Raw genomic sequence first — 22,661 nt, 5'->3', positions numbered from 1 at the left:
ACTGCATGCTACACACTGCCTGCCTCCATTTTGATCTGAACGCAGTTCACAGACAGTGCACAGTGGTGACTTCAACTAATGAGTAATGGTTCTGAGTTGCAAGCGCAGTTTGTACAGCCTAGCGAAATTGCTGTTCTCTTCAGCGCTGGACGTATCATCCATACACACTCAGTGCCTTGTTGTCCACCTCCGCAAACGACTCCTTTGATTTGGGATTAAAATACGTGACTACTGCACAGTCCATTCATTGGAAACTGGCACCCTAACTTTTTGGTGTCTCTCTCACATAGTTGTAGATATCGTGAAAACAACAGTACATCCTGCATTGTATGACTCGTGCAATTACTCCTAGCCACATTTGAGGCCAGAAAAGTCCAAGAACAGGGAAATAGAAATTCAGCCAGGTTTTACAAAATTAGGACAGGTATGCCATGGGAAAATGTATGGAGAAGCAGATCCAAACCCAGATTTTTGAGATTTTAAGTGGGTTTTTGATCCTCAATTCGGCCCAAATCCGACTTTCAAAAGCCAGCGGGCCAGTTTCCGATGAATGGACTGTAGTACTACATTTGCAGCTCATTTTGAACGAACTAGCCCGGTGGTTCGGTACTTTCCCACTTCGGGCTGCCATCGGATGTTCACTAGGCTAGACTGTCAAGAGCATACCTACCTCAGCTAAATAATGTTTTCTCCGGCACAGCGCCTGCTTGAAACACAGCGCGAGCCGAATGAACATTCCACTCGTGAAGGACAAGATATCCAGAACGTATGTGTAACACCTGGATCGCATTCTCAGTAAGAAAGAAGCCACACGAAACCAAGATGTCAAAACAACGGGACTACAGCAGCTAGCCTTGAGCATCGGAAAGCTGTGCACATGCGGCAAGCGCATGGAGCTAACTGTCAATCCTCCCTGGCATGACATGATCTCAACCACAAACAGTTTACAATCATGTGTCCGTTGTCCAGGATTTTTGAAACACGACTTTTACTACTGCTCACTGCCCTGTAGCATGGAAATTCAGATTCCGACGTGCCTTTGACCTTAGACTTAGTGTGCATGGTATCAATCACTAGTTCTAGTATGGATTTGCTCATACGTAGACTACATTGTACAATCATGTACTTGAAGATGACCCTACTACCCGGGACGTCTGTACTAGCTGTATCCATTAACAGTACAGCAGTACAGCATTACAGCAGTACCGCTCTCCTACACATGCATGCTGAATTGACCTTGTGGACGGATCCATCACGTTCGGCTTATGGGTCTACATCTCGATCTGGGAACGATTACATGTGCATTACGCCACGTTATCATTATCAGTCAGGCGTCCTGTTCTGTATCATGATTGACATTGGTGAACGCTTGTGTGCTGTTTGCGTGTCACGAAAGAAGGGACACTACTTTGCGTTATGAACTCAGTCCACTAGGCGTAGGCGCTGTGTTTTCTGGCAAGAAGACATTATCCCGATTTCCGAGATACATGTAGTTCTACTGCAGTTGATTCCTGGCCGTACTTCTTCCTGGGGTATTCTCATTGCCCCTGCAGCCTGGGCAAGTTCAGGACGGCGTGAAAGCCGGGATTTGCCATCATCCCAGGTTTGCAACCTTGGTACAAGGACAAGGTAAGGGAGAGCGATAGATATTAGTTCAATTGAGATTTTAGTTAGTGTGGTGTTAGCACCAAACTATGTTGGATAGATGTTTCGGTATTTTTTGCTCACTCCTGAGTACTGTCGTTCCTCTTTTGAACATAGCTGCAATAATAATACGTGCATGATCAATCTGCAACACGCTATTGGTAAAAACAATCCAGAGTCGCCTCGATGGAGAGGAATGGTTTCTAAGGGCCATGCCTGTCACCATCAGGGTCAAAATGGCAAGTCACTTAGCACCTACATGTACATGTCATGTATGTACGAAAATCTCAGCAACACCAGCCCTGTCCTCCTTCAAACTAACTGCCAGCCATGTTACTTCAGAACTCAACGACATAATTGAACCAACAAAACATTTCGCCGACAGAGTAACGTGACATTTCAATCCGTGGTTCTCTTGAAAAAATTGCAAACTTTAGTCATTCGCGTGAAAACGTGTGGTTACTGGTGCATCAGGGTTTGGTGATTTTTCCCATTTTCAAACGCTGAACGGCTCAAAGATTGAGAACATTAATCACGGAACGAGATAGGGAACCTCCGCGCATCAACGTTAGCGCCCAGCTTCGGAACGGCCAAGTTCCCAAATCGTCCTCTAGATGCCACCAGCTTCCCCTGTGCCTAGTTTCAAGTCCTCTCTCTGAATTGGCATACCCTGATGAAAAAAGTCATCTCACAGCTCCCGAACTACATACATGTACATGAGATCGGTGCGCAAAGGGGAACGTGGTTCACATTGCATCCGCAGAGAAAGAGCAGTCCAGATCCTGCCTACAATACTGCAGTACAGAGACCAGACTGCAGTAGATGTCATGACATGACACGTACGCATCATAATGGTGTCTTGCACAGCTACATGACATGTACATATACATTGTATATGTACACGGCTGTACTCACTAGCTTGGTGATGTCATGACTTGTAGCCATGTTTGACAAGCTACATTCTAGTACTATTTCTAGGTTTACGCAGAAGAAGACAGCATGAAATCCAGAAATCTGAACAAGCCCAGCAGAGCAGCTAGCCTTGACTGCTTGAGCCTAGGAAAGCTGCGTACGTACGCCATGTGCGTGTACCTACATCTAGCTGTCAATCTTCGCTGACATGACAATCATGATAATAACCACAGCCCGTATACATGTGGTGGCCATCCACGATTTATCAAACACGACTACTCGTACTGCTGCTACTCTGTTCACGCCACTCTATCATGGAATTTCACGTTTAGACGTGCCTTTGGCAGTACACCCATGTACATACATTGTAGTCTGAATTGAATCAATCGATGATATCGATTTTTTTCGTACGTGTACACGTAGAAAGTGACGGTAGATCTAGAATGTATTTGAATGTGATCATAATGATCGCTACTTATAGGGCCACAGTTGTACACCGGTGCACCATCCAAAATGCTGCATGGTGCTACACTACGGCGACGTTTTATTAATTTTTGTTTTTTTGGGTTTTTTTATTTCGGCCCGTCGGCAACATAAAACTTACAAGTACTTCTTTGTTCGTCTTGCAACTAATTACTTGGGGGTTAGGCAGGGGGGGGGGGGGCAGTAGCCATGTAGGGGCTCGTTTAATTGTCCAGCGGCAAGCGAAACTCAGAACTCTTTTCTCCCAGGTGTTTGGTGAACATTCAGCAGGAAAACACTACAGGATGGCTTGCCAGCGAAGGAGAAACTCCTATAATAATATTATAGGAGTTTATTTGTTGACCTGGAGATCTTGCACGAGCCCCAGTCGAAGATTTACATGTACATGTACATGTACATGTAACTAATGCGATTCCGTGACCCTTGGAAGAACGACAATCGCAGGTGACGCGACTTTGTGTTTTGTCACCGCTTGACGAGGTAACTACCGAACCTCAGTATCTGTACACTCAGTGTACGTGTTATCAGTCAGCGTTACCATGGTGACCTAGTGACTTCAGCACTAGTACTAGTAGTAGTACTAGTAGTACTCTTCGTTTGGTGGCTCGGAACAGGCAATCATTTAACGATATAATCGCACAGGTCACATTGTAGAGTGCAGATCACCTAGTGCTATCAACAATAATAACGTACTTCCACATTATGGGAATTTGGTATAACCCCACACCCGTCATTGTTGAATATTCGATAATAGCGTGGATTTCCCCAACAATATATTTTCATTTTTTTGTTATCCTCTCCCATGCCGTTGTACATAAGCGGCTTGCCACGGATATGTCAATACTACTACTACTACTACTACTACTACTACTCTTCCTTCATGGTGTTGTGCACAATAAAACCGTTCTCAAGTACTCAGTAGTAGTAGTAGTAGTACTTGTAACTAATGTCAGTAATGACGCTACTACTACTACTTGTAGTAGTACTAGTAGTTATCAGTCAGCGTTACCACGTGACCTGGTGACTCTCAGCACTTGTATTGAGTTGTACTTGTAGTACTTTGTAGTACTACTGGTAGTGGTAGTCAACAGTCAGCGTGACCACGTGACCTGGTGACTCTTCTGCCCAACATTAGGCAACAAGTCAAGTAGCTGCAACAGTAAAACTACCCGTCATGCATGTACATGTACATGTACATGATATCAGTGGTCGTCGACGGGTCTGTCACAGACTCACAGACTCGCAGTCTGCTCCACACCATAGTACATCATGTACATGACATTGTACTGTCGTGGACATGGAAATCCGGTCGCACGTCTAGCGGCCATGCCGCCATGGCATGCAGCATTACCAGGGGGTCTATACGACTCCCTGGTATTACTATTACGCGCTGCTGCTGGTCGCATCGTATCAACATGTGCGCTGCATGCAACGACGACGTACGCGCTGAGGGCGCCGGCCCCGGACAATCGACTGGATTTCCATGTCCGCGACAGTACAATACGTATGCGCTTTGCTTTTGATCATGTTGATCAGACAGGCACTGTACAGTGAGTAGTGAGTTGGTTAAAGAGCATGATTGAAGTACAATGTACAGTGAGTTGGTTAAAGAGCATGATTGAAGTACAATGACGTCATGTACTACTGCGTACTACTAGTGTACTAGTATACTTGGTTCAAGTCATCATGCGGATCAGCACTTGTGCCTGCAGTGGTTGTAGACTTTTGGTATCCCCTCACACCCACCGTTAGGCGCTGCATCTGCCGCTAGGGGGTTATCACAATATCAGGTTGCCCGGTGTTCAGCCGCCGTCGTGAGTTCGCTTTGGGAACGGAAACGATAACTTTATAGAAAAGAAAAAAGGACCAAGGAACTACAAGCTACGCTATAATGTCCACTAACACCACCAGTTACTAAAGAATCAGCTCATGCGATAACATTGCACGACACTGACCGACGGTGCTGGCGTTCTACAACTAACTGGCTAACAGCTCTCGCACATCTTGGATGTGCACTCCAACAGCCTTCCAACTTGGAAGGTTCAAAGTTACAGAAAAAAACAACAGGAGGGGATGGTGAGCGCAACGCAGACAAGCACGAGTGGACATTATAGCGTAACTTGTAGTTCATTGGTCTTTTTTCTTTTCTATAAATTTATCCTTGGCTCTCCATTCGAGCGAATTCTTGGAAACGATAACCTTCAGCATTTTCCGTATTTGTACGGAAAACCACTCCTTCGTCCGCACTAGGAAATTTGAGCTAAATGGAGGGGAAAATTGAAGAGGATCGATCAGCTAAACCTACATCACTACATGTATGTACGCAGACGGCAAGGCAAGCGCAAGCTGTAAGCCATGAATATCCCTGTGTCAATGCCAGTGTATGTCCTTCTTCTTCCACAACATGTACATGTAGCAGCAAAAAACAAGTCGTGGTACCAAGAGTACATAACCCCCCAGAGTGTGCAACGCCGATCCAGCTCTGTGTATGGTCTTGGTCGGGCGGAATCGGATCTTCTGATGTCATGCGTACACTTCACACCAGCGCAAGGCCGGTCTCGAGGCAGGGCACCATTGTTTTTGATCCAAGAGTACCCGCGACTCCCCGGGTTCCCCTCAGATGTGTACGGTATTATGACGCAAAGATCCGATTCCGCTCGACCAAGATCCTATGCAGAGCTGGATCAGGCGTTGCACACTCTGGGGGGTTATGTACTCTTGGTGGTACATGTCATACATTTTTGTTGTTCAACTTGGGGCAGTAGGACTACATACACCCCCCCCCCCCCCCCACCCCGGCCCCCCACACACACCAGCCCATGGCTGTATATTTTATTTTTATTTTATGAGGACGGAAGGATCAAGAGGGGTAAGTGGCAGCATTGAGGTCAGCCGGAGAGCGCAGCGGTGTGGTGTGGTGGTTGATAAGAAGGAGGGAAGGAGAAAGAGGTAATGAATGGTGGTTGCATTTTTTTGGTGTTTAACATTATATTTTTGACAAGACGGAAATGGAGACTACTCTCAAAGGGACGAACAAGAAGACTGACAAAAGGTCTCTGGATATAAATGAAAACTGAATGTAAAATGCCTTGCCCCATTGATAAATGGAATGTAGTATGTGTAGGTATACTTCCCACCAAGCACAAACACCAATTTATTGAAGTTTTAAAAGGATCACCCAGAGGCTCTAGGCCTGTCCAGGGGATCTCCCACTCACAGAAATATCAAGCATTCGTGAAAGAGTAACAGAGTTCAAGAAGAAAAACAGATTAATAAAAATAATAGAAAGGAAAAGGGACAATGGGTAGATGCTAGATGGTCGCGCATGAGAGATGCAGAATGAGAGAGGAGAGGAGGGAGGGAAGACGCTAGCGAGGCGCTGGTCTATACCGTTTTATAGGGCGTCGGTGACTCGGTGGCTGTTTGCCAGTTCAACCTGCAGCAAATACTTGTTGCACTTTTCACGGTGGGGGGGGGGGGGGGGGGAGGGGCATTTACTCTTGGTACTAGCCATTCTGAAAACCTCTGAACAAAAAAAAGACAGGAGATGGGCTCGGCGCTTCGCGCACCAAGAGGCAAGATCATGTACGAAAATGGAGGCATAGCATTTCGCCCTCACGCGTCTCACAGAAACAGCAAAGAAAGCGCATGGCTAGCTAGCTACAAATGATGTCAATGACCATGATGACTACAATCACATGTATGTATGTAATGTACATGTATGTCATGTACTGTAGCTGACATGGAAATCCAGTCGATTGACGCGGGGCCGGCGACCTCAGCGCGCGTACAGAACGCTCCGTGCAGTGCACTTGCGACGATCGCGCTAGCGCTGCATGCGGCGCATGTGGGTGCAGCTTGTCCACGGCTGCATGGCCAGCGCCCTGGGGCCGCTAGACGTGCGACCGGATTTCCATGTCTACAACAGTAGCTGCGCTGCATGCATTATTCACACACAGCGCACGTGACGTGCGCACATGCACCGACTAGATTGTAGACGTAGACCATGATGGTAGACAGACAGACTGAGTGGATGTGTGTAGTGCACGACATGACCAGGATGATAGGCATGTCGACAGCGCACTAGCGCACTGTACATTCGGCAAAAAAGACAGGAAAGAAAATCAAGCTCAAGCTCAAAGTGCAAAACACAGTCGACTACATAGTCATAAGTCATGATCATGATCATGTTGAAGAAAATCATTCAAACGAAGAGAACTAACTAATGAAAGATACAGGTAGTAGAGAAGTTTAGAGAAGTACAGGAACGAAGAAATGGAGAAGAGAAACGTTGTTGAGATGAAGCGTAGAGAGAAGAGCAGAGAGACCGACTGGAAAGAAGTTCTACAGAAGACTTGAGGGTTGAAGAAAGGTGAGAGGATAGACAGAGCGACAATAGCAAAGATATAGTCGGCAGCGAATTCAAAGAATGTGGATCTGGTTGACAAGCTCCACCATCAGGTAGGAATGGCATGTATGAATGCGCTTTGCTTTTGATTGCTGTACGCTATATGCGTGATCTTGTAATGGTAATTGTTAGTTCTGGTCTGGCTCTCTGCTGTCAGCCTTGTGTGCTGTATACTGTATGTTCCATGCACTCCATCCATAGTCCGCGGTAGTGTCTGCTCCAGAGCCGGGTCAAGCGGGGGTCAGTGACCCGTTGCGGGGGGGGGGGGGTATTTGGACCCGTTTTGGAAGAAGAACACCGGGTTGCTTGTACCCTGGTTGGGAGTCATGTCGAGTACTTCAACTTCAAGGGGGTACACACTGATATGATGCGAAGACCAACCAGGGACGAATACGTACAGACCACATGACCCAGACCAAGACAACCAGACCACGGACGCACCACTGATCACCCTCGCTCTCTGACAAAGCTAGCACTACGAATGCAAGTCAGTCTCTGACTATACACACTCTTGCATGCACCTCATACAATACACGGCACACATCCTACTATACTCACAGATAGACTAGACCATGACGTCAGACACTGGATTCTACAAGACAAGAGCCATATACGACAATGTGCGTAAATAATAATTGAATCGTATTTCGCACCATATAGATGTGTGTATGTGGTGGGGGTGGGGGTGGTGTGCCTGTGTGTGTGCGAGAGAGAGAGAGAGAGAGAGAGAGAGAGAGAGAGAGAGAGAGAGAGAGAGAGAAAGAGAGAGAGAGAGAAAATAGCATTCACTGGCCAGAAAAGCCACGTCAACCAGCCGTGTGGTGTATACCAGGCTAATTCTTTTTTTGACTTTGTTGTATTTTTCAAATCCCAACGGGCATTTCTTCCCAATAAGAAGGTAGTGAAGTGGGAATAAAAAAGAGAAAAAATGTGATAGTCAGCTGGAGATCAATAGTATTGATCCATTGTCAAACATGGCATGAGCTACTGTTGCCGGTATTGAACAAGGAATACAACATGCACAGTCTGGGACCAATAGTGTAAGGGGTACCACTGCAGCTTTGAACGTCCAGCGTTGTGCTGGAGCGGACCTCTATAGGTAATCTGTTCCATTTTTCTGTAGAGAAAATGAGGTTGCGTTTGTTCGGTGACATTCCGACAACATTCCAAAGTCCTTCCGCCGTGTTTTGGTTCGGGTGCATTTGTTTGATGCACGTGACAGTGTTTGTTAAGTGCAGTTCCGATTCCGGTTGCGAAATGAATGGAGCAGAATCGTTTCTGTGTATGCATGCCTGTGCATGGATGGATGTGACAAGGCCGTCACAGCCACCCCACTTTTTCGCCTTTTTTTCGGAGCACACGGCAACAGAGCGCGATATTCGCAGCTCAGTGCAACCGTGGCAAATAATGAAGAATGCTTGTCCCCAATCGTGGTTTGTTGCAGAATGAAAACGTCATTCATTGCAGTTACACTGAAATGGCACCAAATGCCTGAAAATGCTTGCAATTGGCTTCAATTTTTGAAATATTTCCCCGGCGGAGGATACAGTAAAGAAGAAATTCTTGTCCCCGATCGTAGTGTCTTCTTGGATTGTTGCCGAATCAAAAGGTCGTTCATTGTAGTTCCACGGAAATGGCACCAAATGCCCGGAAATTCTTGCAATAGGCTTCAATTGTTGAAATTTGTTTGCCGGGGAGGCCACCCCCCCCCCTCCCACCTTCTATGGCCGCCCCACCTCCAAAGTCGATGCGACGGGCCTGGGATATTTGTGTCTGCATGCATGAGTGTGTGTAGTGTGTGTAGTGTGTGGTCAGGTGTACGTATGTATGTGTGCAAGCTTTGGTTCTACATAACGTTCTATCAAAGTACGTTCTTTTGTATTTGTGCTATGTTTTGCTGACAGGGCAAAGGAGTGGTATGGCCTGTTTAGGACTTTGCTTGGGTAAGCAGTACTTTAAACACAGAAGGTGCAACTATTACGAAACTGCATGTCTGAGAAAACCAGAACAAGTGTGCAAGTTGATCTCTCCTCTTTCGCTCTAATGTTGCAGTTAAGTTTCCTTTTCAGGTGTTAAGCGACTGTGAAAATCCCTTGAAAATGGCGTACCTCTGAAAAATGGCGTACCTAAAATCCCATAATGTATGTGTATGTGTGTAGAACCAAACCACACCACAGGCGCGTACACAAAATAAACTATCAACAAAACTAAATCAAGCTAACATTACCTCCTCACCTTAAAAGAGGTCCGGGAAGTAGCATCGCTTGGCCACGCCAGCATCAAAGAAGACTAGAGCCAGCACCCCTGACGTAACAAGTAACAATGTCGAAAACAGCCGATATACAAGCGATGATAAAACAGCAAGCTACGTCTGCAATTCGCACGGACTATATATCGGCAGATAGAAGAACACATTTTCTGGTACTGAGGAAATGTCCCCGATCATCCTGTTTGGCTTTTCTTGAAGTATAATTTTTGTTTTCTTCTACACTACCATGCTGACATACGTTCAAACTCACACCTGCTCTGGAAAGCTGGTCTAGTCAGCAATTTCTACTCCAAAACTGCTCCTTACACTGCAGAACAAAGTGTACAGGGAAAAGTAGCGGTGATCACTTGTCACTCCAAATGACAAGATTCTCCTTCCAACCCCAACATTTTCCCGGTGCGCCAGTTGATGCCAAACTGACTGAGGTTTTGCCTGCATTTTTTTGAATTTGAAACCTTTCCTCAGTATAGTTTGCTCTGCAGCGATGGGAGTAGTGTTGGATTAGAAATTGCTGGGTAGATGTCGCGGAGAGGCCAGCTTCCCAGCGCAGGTATGAGGTTGGACGTAACGTGGAACTCGCTTAGGGCATGTTCGTTTGGTTGGATCCGGATCTTGATTGATTGAGTGGATCCTTTGGATCCGCTAAGGTCCAAAAAAACTTAAAGGGGAAGTATACCCTAAAATCAAATTTTCACCAGTTGTAGTCTTCGGGGTGCCGAGTCGAATGGTCTTTGTCCGAGGAAGCTGAGACGCTCCCTTCCTCCTTTATTCCCAATCAAACTCGCGCACTTCCACCGAAACTGGGTGACTGCGCCCTACTAGATAGGGATTAGTATGGAAAAGTCACTAAAAACGCCGTTTCGTTCTTATAAAAGCGCGGATGACCGCGATTGGTCCGTATGTTGTAGTCTTTTGGCGGCTGAGTCGACTGGTTTTGGTTCGAAAAGGCTGCGATGCAGCGTTCGGCCCTTATTCCCTATCGAACACGGTTGAGTAAGCGGTCATGTGCTCATTTACATTTGGGCCCGTTTATGTCACTCGAGTTGAACCTTTGAACCAGGGAGTCGCAAAAGCCTCTTACAACTCCCTGCTTTGAACCTTTGAGTTGAACGTTGATGTGAAAATTGTAGCCTGCAGCCAGTGCAGGCACGGTGACCAGGCAACTGGTGTACGCATGAGCTCGTGACAGCTTACTCAACTGTGTTCGATTGGGAATAAGGGCCGAACGCTGCATCGCAGCCTTTTTGGACCAAAACCAGTCGACTCAGCGGCCAAAAGACTACAACCTATGGACCAATCGCGGTCATCCGTACTTTTATGAGAAGGAAACGGCGTTTTTAGTGACTTTTTCCATACAAATCCCTATCTAGTAGGGCGCAGTCACCCTGTTTCGGTGGAAGTGCGCGAGTTTGATTGGGAATAAAGGAGAAAGGGAGCGTGTCAGCGTCCTCGAACCAAGATCATTCGACTCAGCACCCCGAAGACTACAATTGGTGAAAATTTGATACAGTGGTCCCTCTATAATCCGGCACCATTTGTGCCACGAAAATCTGCTGGATTAGGGAGGGTGCTGGATTAACAAATCTGATTTACTGCTGCAATGTGCATGAAGAGGACATTGTGGCTACTGAAAATTGTGCTGGTTTATCGAGGGTGCTGGATTATAAAGTGCCGGATTAGAGAGGGACGACTGTATTAGGGTATACTTACCCTTTAAGAGAGCATGTCTGAGAATACCAAAGTATGTGTGCAAGTGGATCTCTCCGATTTCGCTGAAAAGTTGCAGGTATGTTCCCTTTGGGGTGTAGATCGATTGCAAAGCCCTTGAAAAAGTTTCTGAAGGGAATCTTGAACCTTGAATCTCGAAATGGCCTAAAAATCATATTATTTATGGGTCTACAAAGGAGTCACACCACAGCGTATACGAACAAGCTACGAACAATACTCCATCAAGTAGGGACTTCAATTGAAAAACCAAATTCGCGAGTTTCGCATAAAATGCTAGTTTTCTACACCTGGAAGATGTGAGAAACGAACTGTGAAAATTTGAACCCAAAATTCCAAGGCAATCTAGAGTTATAGTCGAACAGATGTGACACCGACCGAGACACAGGCAAGGATTGTGACGCAGACAACTGCTGCAACAGCGACTGCGATGCAGGCAACGATTGCGACAATGACCGAGACGCCGACAAAGGCTGCGAATACTACTGTGACACAGGCAGCGGTTGCGACACAGACAACAACTGAGCACAAATAACGGCTGTGAAAATGACTGCGACGCAGGCAGCAGTTGCGTATCGATCATGGCCGCGACAACGGCTGCGAAAATGGCTGCGACAACGGCTGCAAAAATAGATGCAACCATGGCTGCGAAAATGGCTGCGACCACGGCCGCGAAAATAGCTGCGACCACGGCTGCGAAAATGGCTGCGACCACGGCTGCGAAAATGGCTGCGACTACGGCCGCGAAAATGGCCGCGACCACTGCTGCGAAAAATCGCTGCGACCACGGCTGCGAAAATGGCTGCGACCACGGCTGCAAAAATGGATGCTACCACGGTTGCGAAAATAGCTGCGACCACGGCTGCGAAAATGACTGCGACCACGGCTCAAAAAAATAGCTGCGACCACGGCTGCGAAAATGGCTGCGACCACGGCTGCAACAAAATGGCTGCGACGACAGCTGCGACACAATGGCTGCGACCACGGCTGCAAAAAAATGGCTGCGACCACGGCTGCGAAAATGGCTACGACCACGGCTGCGAAAATGGCTGCGACCACGGCTGCGAAAAAAGGCGTGAGACCTAGGCTGCGAAAATGACTGCGACCACGGCTGCGAAAAAATGTTAGCGACAACGGCTGCGAAAATGGCTGCGACCACAGCCGACGAAAATGGCTGCGACCACGGCTGCAAAAATGGATGCGACCACGGCTGCGAAAAAAATGGCTGCGACGACGGCTGCGAAAATGGCTGCGACGAAGGCTGCAAAAAAATGTCTGCGTTGAAAACAGCGGTTGTGACATACATGTAGGCAGCAAATGTGAAAACGGAGGCGGCACAGACTGCGACGACGCGACACAGAAAACGGTTGTGACAACGGAGGCGGCACAGACTGCGACGATGACTGCGACACAGAAAAGGTTGTGACAACGGAGGCGGCACAGACTGCCACGACGACTGCGACACAGAAAACAGTTGTGCCAACGGAAGGGGCACAGACTGCGACGACAACTGCGACACAGAAAACGGTTGTGACAACGGAGGGGGCACAGACTGCGACGACGACTGCGACACAGAAAACGGTTGTGACAACGGAGGCAGCACAGACTGCCACAACAACTGCGACACAGAAAATGGTTGTGACAACGGAGGCGGCACATACTGCGACGACGACTGCGACAAAGAAAACGGTTGGGAAAACGGAGGCGGCACAGACTGCGACGATAACTGCTAAACAGAAACCGGTTGCGACAACGGAGGCGGCACAGACTGCGACAAAATTGCTGCGACCACGGTTGCGAAAATGTCTGCGACCACAGCTGCGAAAAAGGCTGTGACCACGGCTGCGAAAATAGCTGCGATCACGGCTGCGAAAAAATGGCTGCGACCACGGCTTCGAAAAAAGGCTGCGACCACGGCTAGGAAAAATGGCTGCGTCCACGGCTGCGAAAATGGCTGCGACCACGGCTGCGTAATATGGCTGCGACCATGACTGCGAAAATGGCTGCGTCGACGGCTGCGAAAAAATGGCTGAGACCACGGCTGCGAATATGGCTGCGACACGGCTGCGAAAATGGCTGCGACCATGAATTCGAAAATAGCTGCGACGACGGCGGCGAAAATTACTGCGACGACGGTTGCGAAAAAATGGCTGCGACCGCGGCTGCAACCACGGCTGCGAAAAGGGCTGCGACCACGGCTGCGACAAAATGGCTGCGACCACGGCTACGAAAATGGCTGCGACACGGCTGCGAAAATGGCTGCGACCACGGCTACGAAACAATGGCTGCGATCACGGCTGCAAAAAATGGCTGCGACCACGGCTGAAAAAATGGCTGCGGCCACGGCTGCGACAAAATGGCTGCGACCACGGCTGAGAAAAAGGGCTGCGACCACGGCTGCGAAAATGACTGCTACCACGGCTGCGAAAAAATGTTCGCGACAACGGCTGCGAAAATGGCTGCGACCACAGCTGGCGAAAATGGCTGCGACCACAGCTGGCGAAAATGGCTGCGACCACGGCTTCGAAAAAAATGGCTGCGACAACGACTTAGAAAATGGCTGCGACGACGGCTGGGAAAAAATGTCTGCATTGCAAACAGCGGTTGTGACATACATGTAGGCAGCAAATGTGACAACGGAGGCGGCACAGACTGCGACGACGACTGCGACACAGAAAACGGTTGTGACAACGGAGGCGGAACAGACTGCCACGACGAGTGCGACACAGAAAACGGTTGTGCCAACGGAGGGGGCACAGACTGCGACGACGACTGTGACACAGAAAACGGTTGTGACAACGGAGGCAGCACAGACTGCGACGACGACTGCGACACAGAAAACGGTTGTGACAACGGAGGCGGCACAGACTGCCACGACAACTGTGACACAGAAAGCGGTTGTGACAACGGAGGCGGCACAGACTGCCACGACGAATGCCACACAGAAAACGGTTGTGCCAACGGAGGGGGCACAGACTGCGACGACGACTGCGACACAGAAAACGGTTGTGACAACTTAGGCAGCACAGACTGCGACGAGGACTGCGACACAGAAAACGGTTGTGACATCGGAGGCGGCACAGACTGCGACGACGACTGCGGCACAGAAAACGGTTGGGAAAACGGAGGCGGCACAGACTGCGACGATAACTGCTAAACAGAAACCAGTTGCGACAATGGAGGCGGCACAGACTGCGACAAAATGGCTGAGACGACGGCTGCGAAAATGGCTGCGACCATGGCTGCGAAAATGGCTGTGACCACGGCTGCGAAAATAGCTGCGACCACGGCTGCGAAAAATGGCTGCGACCACGGCTTCGAAAAAATGGCTGCGTCCACGGCTGTGAAAATGGCTGCGACCACGGCTGCGTAATATGGCTGCGACCACGACTGCGAAAATGGCTGCGTCGACGGCTGCGAAAAAATGGCTGCGAATATGGCTGCGACCATGGATGCGAAAATAGCTGCGACGACGGCGGCGAAAATTACTGCGACGACGGCTGCGAAAAAAAGGCTGTGACCGCGGCTGCGACCACGGCTGCGAAAATGGCTGCGACGACGGCTGCGAAACAATGGCTGCGACCACGGCTGCAAAAAATGGCTTCAACCACGGCTGCGAAAATGGCTACAACCACGGCTGCGAAAATGGCTGCGACCACGGCTGAGAAAAAAGGGCTGCGACCACGGCTGCGAAAATGACTGTTAGCACGGCTGCGAAAAAATGTTCGCGACAACGGCTGCGAAAATGGCTGCGACTACAGCTGGCGAAAATGGCTGCGACCACGGCTGCGAAAAAAATGAGATCTCTGTTCTCATTTTCTCTTTTTGTGTCCCACTGTGAAGGTGTCCTGATTGGCTGCTTGCTTCTCTTCTGTCCCCTGTTGCTGACAGGCTGCAATGGTAAGATCTATTATGGTGGATGAATTTGGTTCTGGCAATGTCATTATTTTCATGTGTGTCAGATATCAATGTTGTTTGCTTCTCTGATGTTTGTGTGAAGGCTAATGCAACTGCAGCACTGTGCTAGTATTGTCAGGTCATTGTCATTGCTGGTAGTGATGTATTGAGTTTGCATTGTGCTAGTATTGTCAGGTCATTGTCATTGCTGGTAGTGATGTATTGAGTTAGCATTGTGCTAGTATTGTCAGGTCATTGTCATTGCCGGTAGTGATGTATTGAGTTAGCATTGTGATAGTATTGTCAGGTCATTGTCATTGCTGGTAGTGATGTATTGAGTTAACACTGTGATAGTATTGTCAGGTCATTGTCATTGCCGGTAGTGATGTATTGAGTTAGCATTATGATAGTATTGTCAGGTCATTGTCATTGCTGGTAGTGATGTATTGAGTTAGCATTATGATAGTATTGTCAGGTCATTGTCATTGCTGGTAGTGATGCATTGAGTTAACATTATGATAGTATTGTCAGGTCATTGTCATTGCTGGTAGTGATGTATTGAGTTAGCATTGTGATAGTATTGTCAGGTCATTGTCATTGCCGGTAGTGATGTATTGAGTTAGCATTATGATAGTATTGTCAGGTCATTGTCATTGCTGGTAGTGATGCATTGAGTTAGCATTATGATAGTATTGTCAGGTCATTGTCATTGCTGGTAATGATGTATTGAGTTAACATTGTGATAGTATTGTCAGGTCATTGTCATTGCTGGTAGTGATGTATTGAGTTAACATTATGATAGTATTGTCAGGTCATTGTCATTGCTGGTAGTGATGCATTGAGTTAGCATTGTGATAGTATTGTCAGGTCATTGTCATTGCTGGTAGTGATGTATTGAGTTAGCATTATGATAGTATTGTCAGGTCATTGTCATTGCTGGTAGAGATGTATTGAGTTAGCATTATGATAGTATTGTCAGGTCATTGTCATTGCTGGTAGTGATGTATTGAGTTAGCATTGTGACACTGTACCCCTGTGTATGCCCATGCAGGTCAAACTGTCGGTCTATCTGCTACTGGTACACGGCAATTAGCACCATACAGAGTGACATTTGGTGATGGACAACCTACAGCCAAAGTTACCGATTACTTACCTGCATGTGTTGTGATCAGTGGATCAGGACCATTCATTCGACTAGAGAAGACTGATGGTAGTCTAGTGTTGGCTGAGTTAGGGTCCTTCGCAGTGTTTGGAATACTACTGGTGAACAGCACAGTACATCCTATACTGAACACTTCATACACTGGACTGTATCATTGTAGAACAGTGGATAACAACTCAACCCAAACGTATCAACTCAACATTGTAGGTAAGTTTAAAACCATTTCCTATTTTCTGTGCAATAATCTCCTACTGACTGTGTACTGTACAGTATGGCTACTGGAGTAGAAAGGAGAATGAAATTGAGAAATGATTTATTAGCTTTGGGTCTCACTCGCAATATTACATGTATTATTATCTTTATTCTCACGATGGCCGTAGCCAATAAGAGAGACACAGTACTATGTGTTATCAATCAGAGTGGGTGCAATAAACTGGGAGAAACAGTGGCTAGTGGCAGCCGTGGCTTAGGTGCTTCATTTAAGTAAAGACGAGGAAGGAAGTATATCCATTGCGAAGGCAGGTAGGCGATAGACCTTGATTAAAATGCTATACCTAGGCTGGGCTGCAGCGGGGGTTGGAGCATGTGCAAATTGATGATACTATGATCGGGGTAACTTCTCTTTTGAATGCATGTATTTCTCGGAGGGAGTAACAGTGTGGTGGCAGGTGGTTGTACTGAGTGCATGCTAAGTACAAGGGTGAACGTTGAAGGCGGGTTGAGTGGGTGGTGGGGCGGGCAAAGACTCGATGACGCCTCAATTCTCGGCTTGGTGGCTCGGTGATGTAGCCTGAGGTCGCAAGCTGGATGTGTGGCGGGGGTCGTTTGACAGCGATGGTGTGTGCAAAGAGTAGCTGCTTGAGCTTCCTGCGGGATGAGAGGGTTGGCCAAGTGACGTGGTGGAGTAACGAACTGTGGTGGCAAGGACTGAAGAGGGGGAGTCGGAGGCATAGTGTATGTACACATGTGTGTGTGTGTGTGTGTGTGTGTGTGTGTGTGTGTGTGTGTGTGTGTGTGTGTGTGTGTGTACACCTGACTATTGCACATGTGTGTGTGTGTGTGTGTACACCTGACTATTGCACATGTGTGTGTGTGTGTGTGTGTACACCTGACTATTGCACATGTGTGTGTGTGTGTACACCTGACTATTGCACATGTGTGTGTGTACACCTGACTATTGCACATGTGTGTGTGTGTGTGCACCTGACTATTGTACATGTGTGTGTGTGTGTGTACACCTGACTATTGTACATGTGTGTGTGTGTGTGTGTGTGTACACCTGACTATTGCACATGTGTGTGTGTGTACACCTGACTATTGCACATGTGTGTGTGTGTGTACACCTGACTATTGCACATGTGTGTGTGTGTGTACACCTGACTATTGCACATTTGTGTGTGTACACCTGACTATTGTACATGTGTGTGTGTGTACACCTGACTATTGTACATGTGTGTGTGTGTGTGTACACCTGACTATTGCACATGTGTGATACAAAATAACACTACATTACCGCACAGTGAAACTTGAGTCTTCGACAACCTTATCGATCCGACCACTTTTTCTCGTCCCGAATATTCTTTCATAAGCGCATCTAGAACCTGGTCTCCGACTATCTTGGAGTATTTATGTTCGACAGAACAATAGCTTAGTTTTGTAGCACTTGTGCATGACCTATACTCGCATCTCGGCATGAATAATACGTCATTTCCCCTCATGGTTTGTGCTCACTCTGTGTTGCGTGCTGGCTGTACGTCTGTCACTGCACCCCATATGCTTTCCCCCGCATCATCCATACACGGACTCGTGTCCGGATGCTCTGATGTAGGGCGCTTGTTTTTTTTGTTTTTTCACTTTCACATACTGCAGCTAATATGGGACTAACTCTAACCAGGGACCTTGCTCGCGAAGATCCCTGGTTCGAATCCTGGCGGTGTGACTGATGAGGTCTTTCTTTCTTTCGTATCTGATTAGCAAGTGTTGAGTTTCGGAGAGAAAAAGAGCAGTACGAGGCACCTGGCCTAATTTCCTAATACTTTGCAACTCTCCATCAAGTCCTAAATTTTGAAATTCCGATCAGGTTCTATTTTTCAAGTCTTCACTCTATCCATTATTGTGTCCTTTTCTTTGCACAGCCCGACAAGTCCATTCAGCATTCCCCACATCCCAGCAACTGATTTCCAGAGATGCCAATCGAAGCATACATTGCATGTCTGTTGGGAATTTTCAACTCAATGTATCATGGAGGTCAACACCAGCGCTGGAAATGCCGGTTATCCGGACAACGAACCCTCCAAATATGGTTCATTCCACGTTCACCTTCAAGCTTTATGATAAAAGGATTGTGTCGCAACTGAATGACATTGATGCATCATCGTATTCCTTCAATGTAACCTGTACAACGAGGTACACGCAAGGTTTTGACTGCACTGCAACAAGGTCATCGCCTACGCGTCCACAAAGTGTGACCCAAAGATGTGTTCATGCTTCCCAGCAACTATCTACAACTGTGACAGTCACTATCAAAGCAGGTTGGTGTGTACATATATTCAGAATCACTTTGTGTCCATGTTATTTTTAAATCTTGAATGGCACTCCACTCAGCTTCATTATAAAAATAATGATGGTTGCCAGCAACAGTGACCGTCACTCGATTGCTGAATTGGAGACAAAATCTAGAGGTTCAGGGTGGTCTTGATGATCAAAATCTAAAGATATTGACCTAAAGAATGCTTTTGTGTGCAATGTAGCTGTTGAGTTTTACAACAGGGTGCTGGGAAATGAAATCCAACCCCCACGAATAGAGTAGAGTCACGGTTCACTGCACAGCCCCGCACTGTTCACAGTACTCGGGTTGTACAGTCCGGAACTGGTACTTTCCCGCCGGCTGGATTTCACTTTCCAGCATTGTACATTATATTGTACCTGTACGTCCTGCATCATGGATGTGCATTGTACATTTTTTAAATGCCTTGTACCACTACTGGTGTACGTCAGTGTGTTACTTCTCAGTGTTCATCGTCTTATTACCATGAACTACACCTTACAATGATTTACCTAGGGTTCCCTGGAAGAAGGCCGTGCCTGTAAGGACTCCCCTATTCAAAATTTAGTAATAGACTTTACTACGGATACAACTACTACTACACCACAAAGTATAGTTGTTATGTTGTATTAGTACTACCACTCCACAAAGTATAGTTATTATGTTGTATTAGTACTACTACTCCACCACGTATAGTTATTATGTTGTATTATTACTACCACTCCACAAAGTATAGTTATTATGTTGTATTAGTACTACTACTCCACCACGTATAGTTATTATGTTGTATTAGTACTACCACTCCACAAAGTATAGTTATTATGTTGTATTAGTACTACTACTCCACCACGTATAGTTATTGTGTTGTATTAGTACTATTACTCCACAAAGTATAGTTATTATGTTGTATTAGTACTACTACTCCACAAAGTATAGTTATTATGTTGTATTAGTACTGCTACTCCACAAAGTATAGTTATTATGTTGTATTAGTACTACTACTCCACAAAGTATAGTTATTGATTAGCAAGACGATATTCGCGTTCGCGTTCGCTCTCCAAGGAAAGTCGAACTCAGTGACGGAATTCGCGTTATGGGAAGAATTAGCAAACAGAATTCGTACATGCATGTACGACGTACATTGTGTACAGACAGTAGCCTCTACAGCGTGGTAAATTTATGACTGTCCTGACACGAATCCGCGATTCGTGTTCCGACTCCTTTTCCGAACGAAAAATGAGAAAGTTCGCAATCCAGTTCGCTAACTGAAAAATGTTTGTGAACGCGAACGCGAATTTCGTCTTGCTAATCCTCCGTATTACGGAGGATTAGCAAGACGAAATTCGCGTTCGCGTTCGCACTTCAAGGAAAGTCGAACTCCGTGGCGGAATTCGCGTTATGAGAAGGATTAGCAAACAGAATTCGCACATGCATGACGTTGACACGACGTACATTGTGTACAGACAGTACAGCGTGGTAAATTTATGACTACCCTGACACGAATCCGCGATTCGTGTTTCGACTACTTTTCCGAACAAAAAATGCGAAAGTTCGCAATCCAGTTCGTGAACTGAAAAATGCTTGCGAACGCGAACGCGAATTTCGTCTTGCTAATCCTCCGTATTATGTTGTATTAGTACTACTACTCCACAAAGTATAGTTATTATGTTGTATTAGTGCTACTACTCCACAAAGTATAGTTATTATGTTGTATTAGTGCTACTACTCCACAAAGTATAGTTATTATGTTGTATTAGTGCTACTACTCCACAAAGTATAGTTATTATGTTGTATTAGTACTACTACTCCACAAAGTATAGTTATTATGTTGTATTAGTACTACCACTCCACAACGTATAGTTATTATGTTGTATTAGTACTACTACTCCACAAAGTATAGTTATTATGTTGTATTAGTACTACCACTCCACAAAGTATAGTTATTATGTTGTATTAGTACTACTACTCCACAAAGTATAGTTATTATGTTGTATTAGTACTACCACTCCACAAAGTATAGTTATTATGTTGTATTAGTACTACTACTCCACAAAGTATAGTTATGATATTGTATTAGTACTACTACTCCACAAAGTATAGTTATTATGTTGTATTAGTACTACTACTCCACAAAGTATCGTAATATGTTATTATGTTGTATTAGTACTACAGGTTAGTGGCCCTCTGTTCGTTTTGGAGACTAAAATCCGCCTTCTTCTATATGTATGACGTTTGCTATGGATTCTGGAGCTGAGATTTCCGTCTTTTTGAGCAACCGGCTTGAATGTTCTCTTCTTTGTTTCCAGAACTTTGTCCAGATCTCATTTTTGCAAAACACAACTTCAAACCCATTACTGATTTTAGCAGGGCGATTGGTATGCACATATCAATACGGTGTCAAGCGGGGTTTCTTGCTAACACCAGTCTGGATGTGACAAATTCTACATGCCAGAGTGGCGGAGTGTGGAACCCAAGACCACCAGCATGTGAAAGTAAGTCGTTACACTATTTATTGTTAGTGTTGAAACAAGCGTATCTTTAGCACGACGCTACCTGAACGCGCCCAAACGTCAACACCTGTAAAAATCGTATTTTCCCATGAAAGTACTACCTGTTCAAGGATCGATAACTTTACCTTCCGTTGGAATAATTCCACGATCTTGAGCTTCCTGGAAAGGTCTCGAGCCGAGGAACAAACTGGTGGCAAACCCAGCTCGAAGCGAAACAGAAATCCTGTGCGACAGTCTGGCAAACTCTATCAACGCGCTCGACAGACTCGAGTACGGCCAAGACTAACCGAGGTCAAATATTCAGCTGCCAATTCGGTCTCCTTGCTCGTATCGAGCTCAAATGTTTTGTCAAGACTCACGGGATCTACTACCATCATTTGAATCCTGTTTCCATGGCAGCAAGTAGCGCAAAAAAAAAGATCCACAATGGAAAATACGCGTTCTGCAGACTCCACAAAAAAGTTTAGTTGAAATTTGCCGTGTCGAGTCGCATATCTCAACAACCGGTAGTCGTAACGCTTCGACGATTGTTTCTATCGCCAACTAAGAGTTTTCGCGTGCAGATACAGGTTTCGATTGTGAGAATCGACCAAGTATTGAGTGAGTTATGATAATTTGAATAAGTCGCTATGGACTCAACACGGACCCCACAACTATGAGATGCAGGTTCACTGTACAGTGTACAGCGCGCGTCGTACTAGTACGACGGCCGTGGGGCATGCAACTCATGTGCGTCGTACTAGTACGACGCTTGCGCTAAAGGGGTTAACAAACCAGCAAACAGTTCCACTAACGAGCAAGCTATCGAGGGAGCTAACGAGTTTCGTTGATGTGGCAATATGGTTATTTAAATATTTTTTCTAACCTCGATTTCTTATTCAATTCAGCTGGTTCAAATAATTTTCAATGCTGGTATTTGGGGTTGCTTCTGCTTCGCTTCGGACTAGTGTTTGGTGTCGAGATGTCGTTTCAGCGCAGTCGTTGAGCAGCCTTTGTAAGAATAGACCGTTTTGCAACGATTACAAGTAGCCCTGTTCTTCGCTGCATCGCGGGAGAAAACTTCCAAATGACTGGGAGTAACTTTCACTCAAATGGAAAGTTGACAG

General features: G+C 46.3%; 1 protein-coding gene across 1 annotated transcript; it reads left to right on the top strand.

The window, feature by feature from the left end:
* Nucleotides 1-10,235: 10,235 nt before the first annotated feature.
* LOC135812981 (uncharacterized) lies at nucleotides 10,236-14,598 on the top strand. Its single transcript, XM_065326199.1, has 2 exons — nucleotides 10,236-10,266; nucleotides 14,063-14,598. Exons 1-2 carry the CDS (start codon nucleotides 10,236-10,238, stop codon nucleotides 14,596-14,598), a joined length of 567 nt encoding a protein of 188 aa, XP_065182271.1.
* The last annotated feature ends 8,063 nt before the right edge of the window (nucleotides 14,599-22,661 follow it).

Source organism: Sycon ciliatum, chromosome 3 (genome assembly GCF_964019385.1).
Source record: "Sycon ciliatum chromosome 3, ocSycCili1.1, whole genome shotgun sequence".
Taxonomy (NCBI): Eukaryota; Metazoa; Porifera; class Calcarea; order Leucosolenida; family Sycettidae; genus Sycon; species Sycon ciliatum.
Note: the sequence above shows the minus strand (reverse complement) of the source record. Positions and strands in the feature narration are given on the sequence as shown.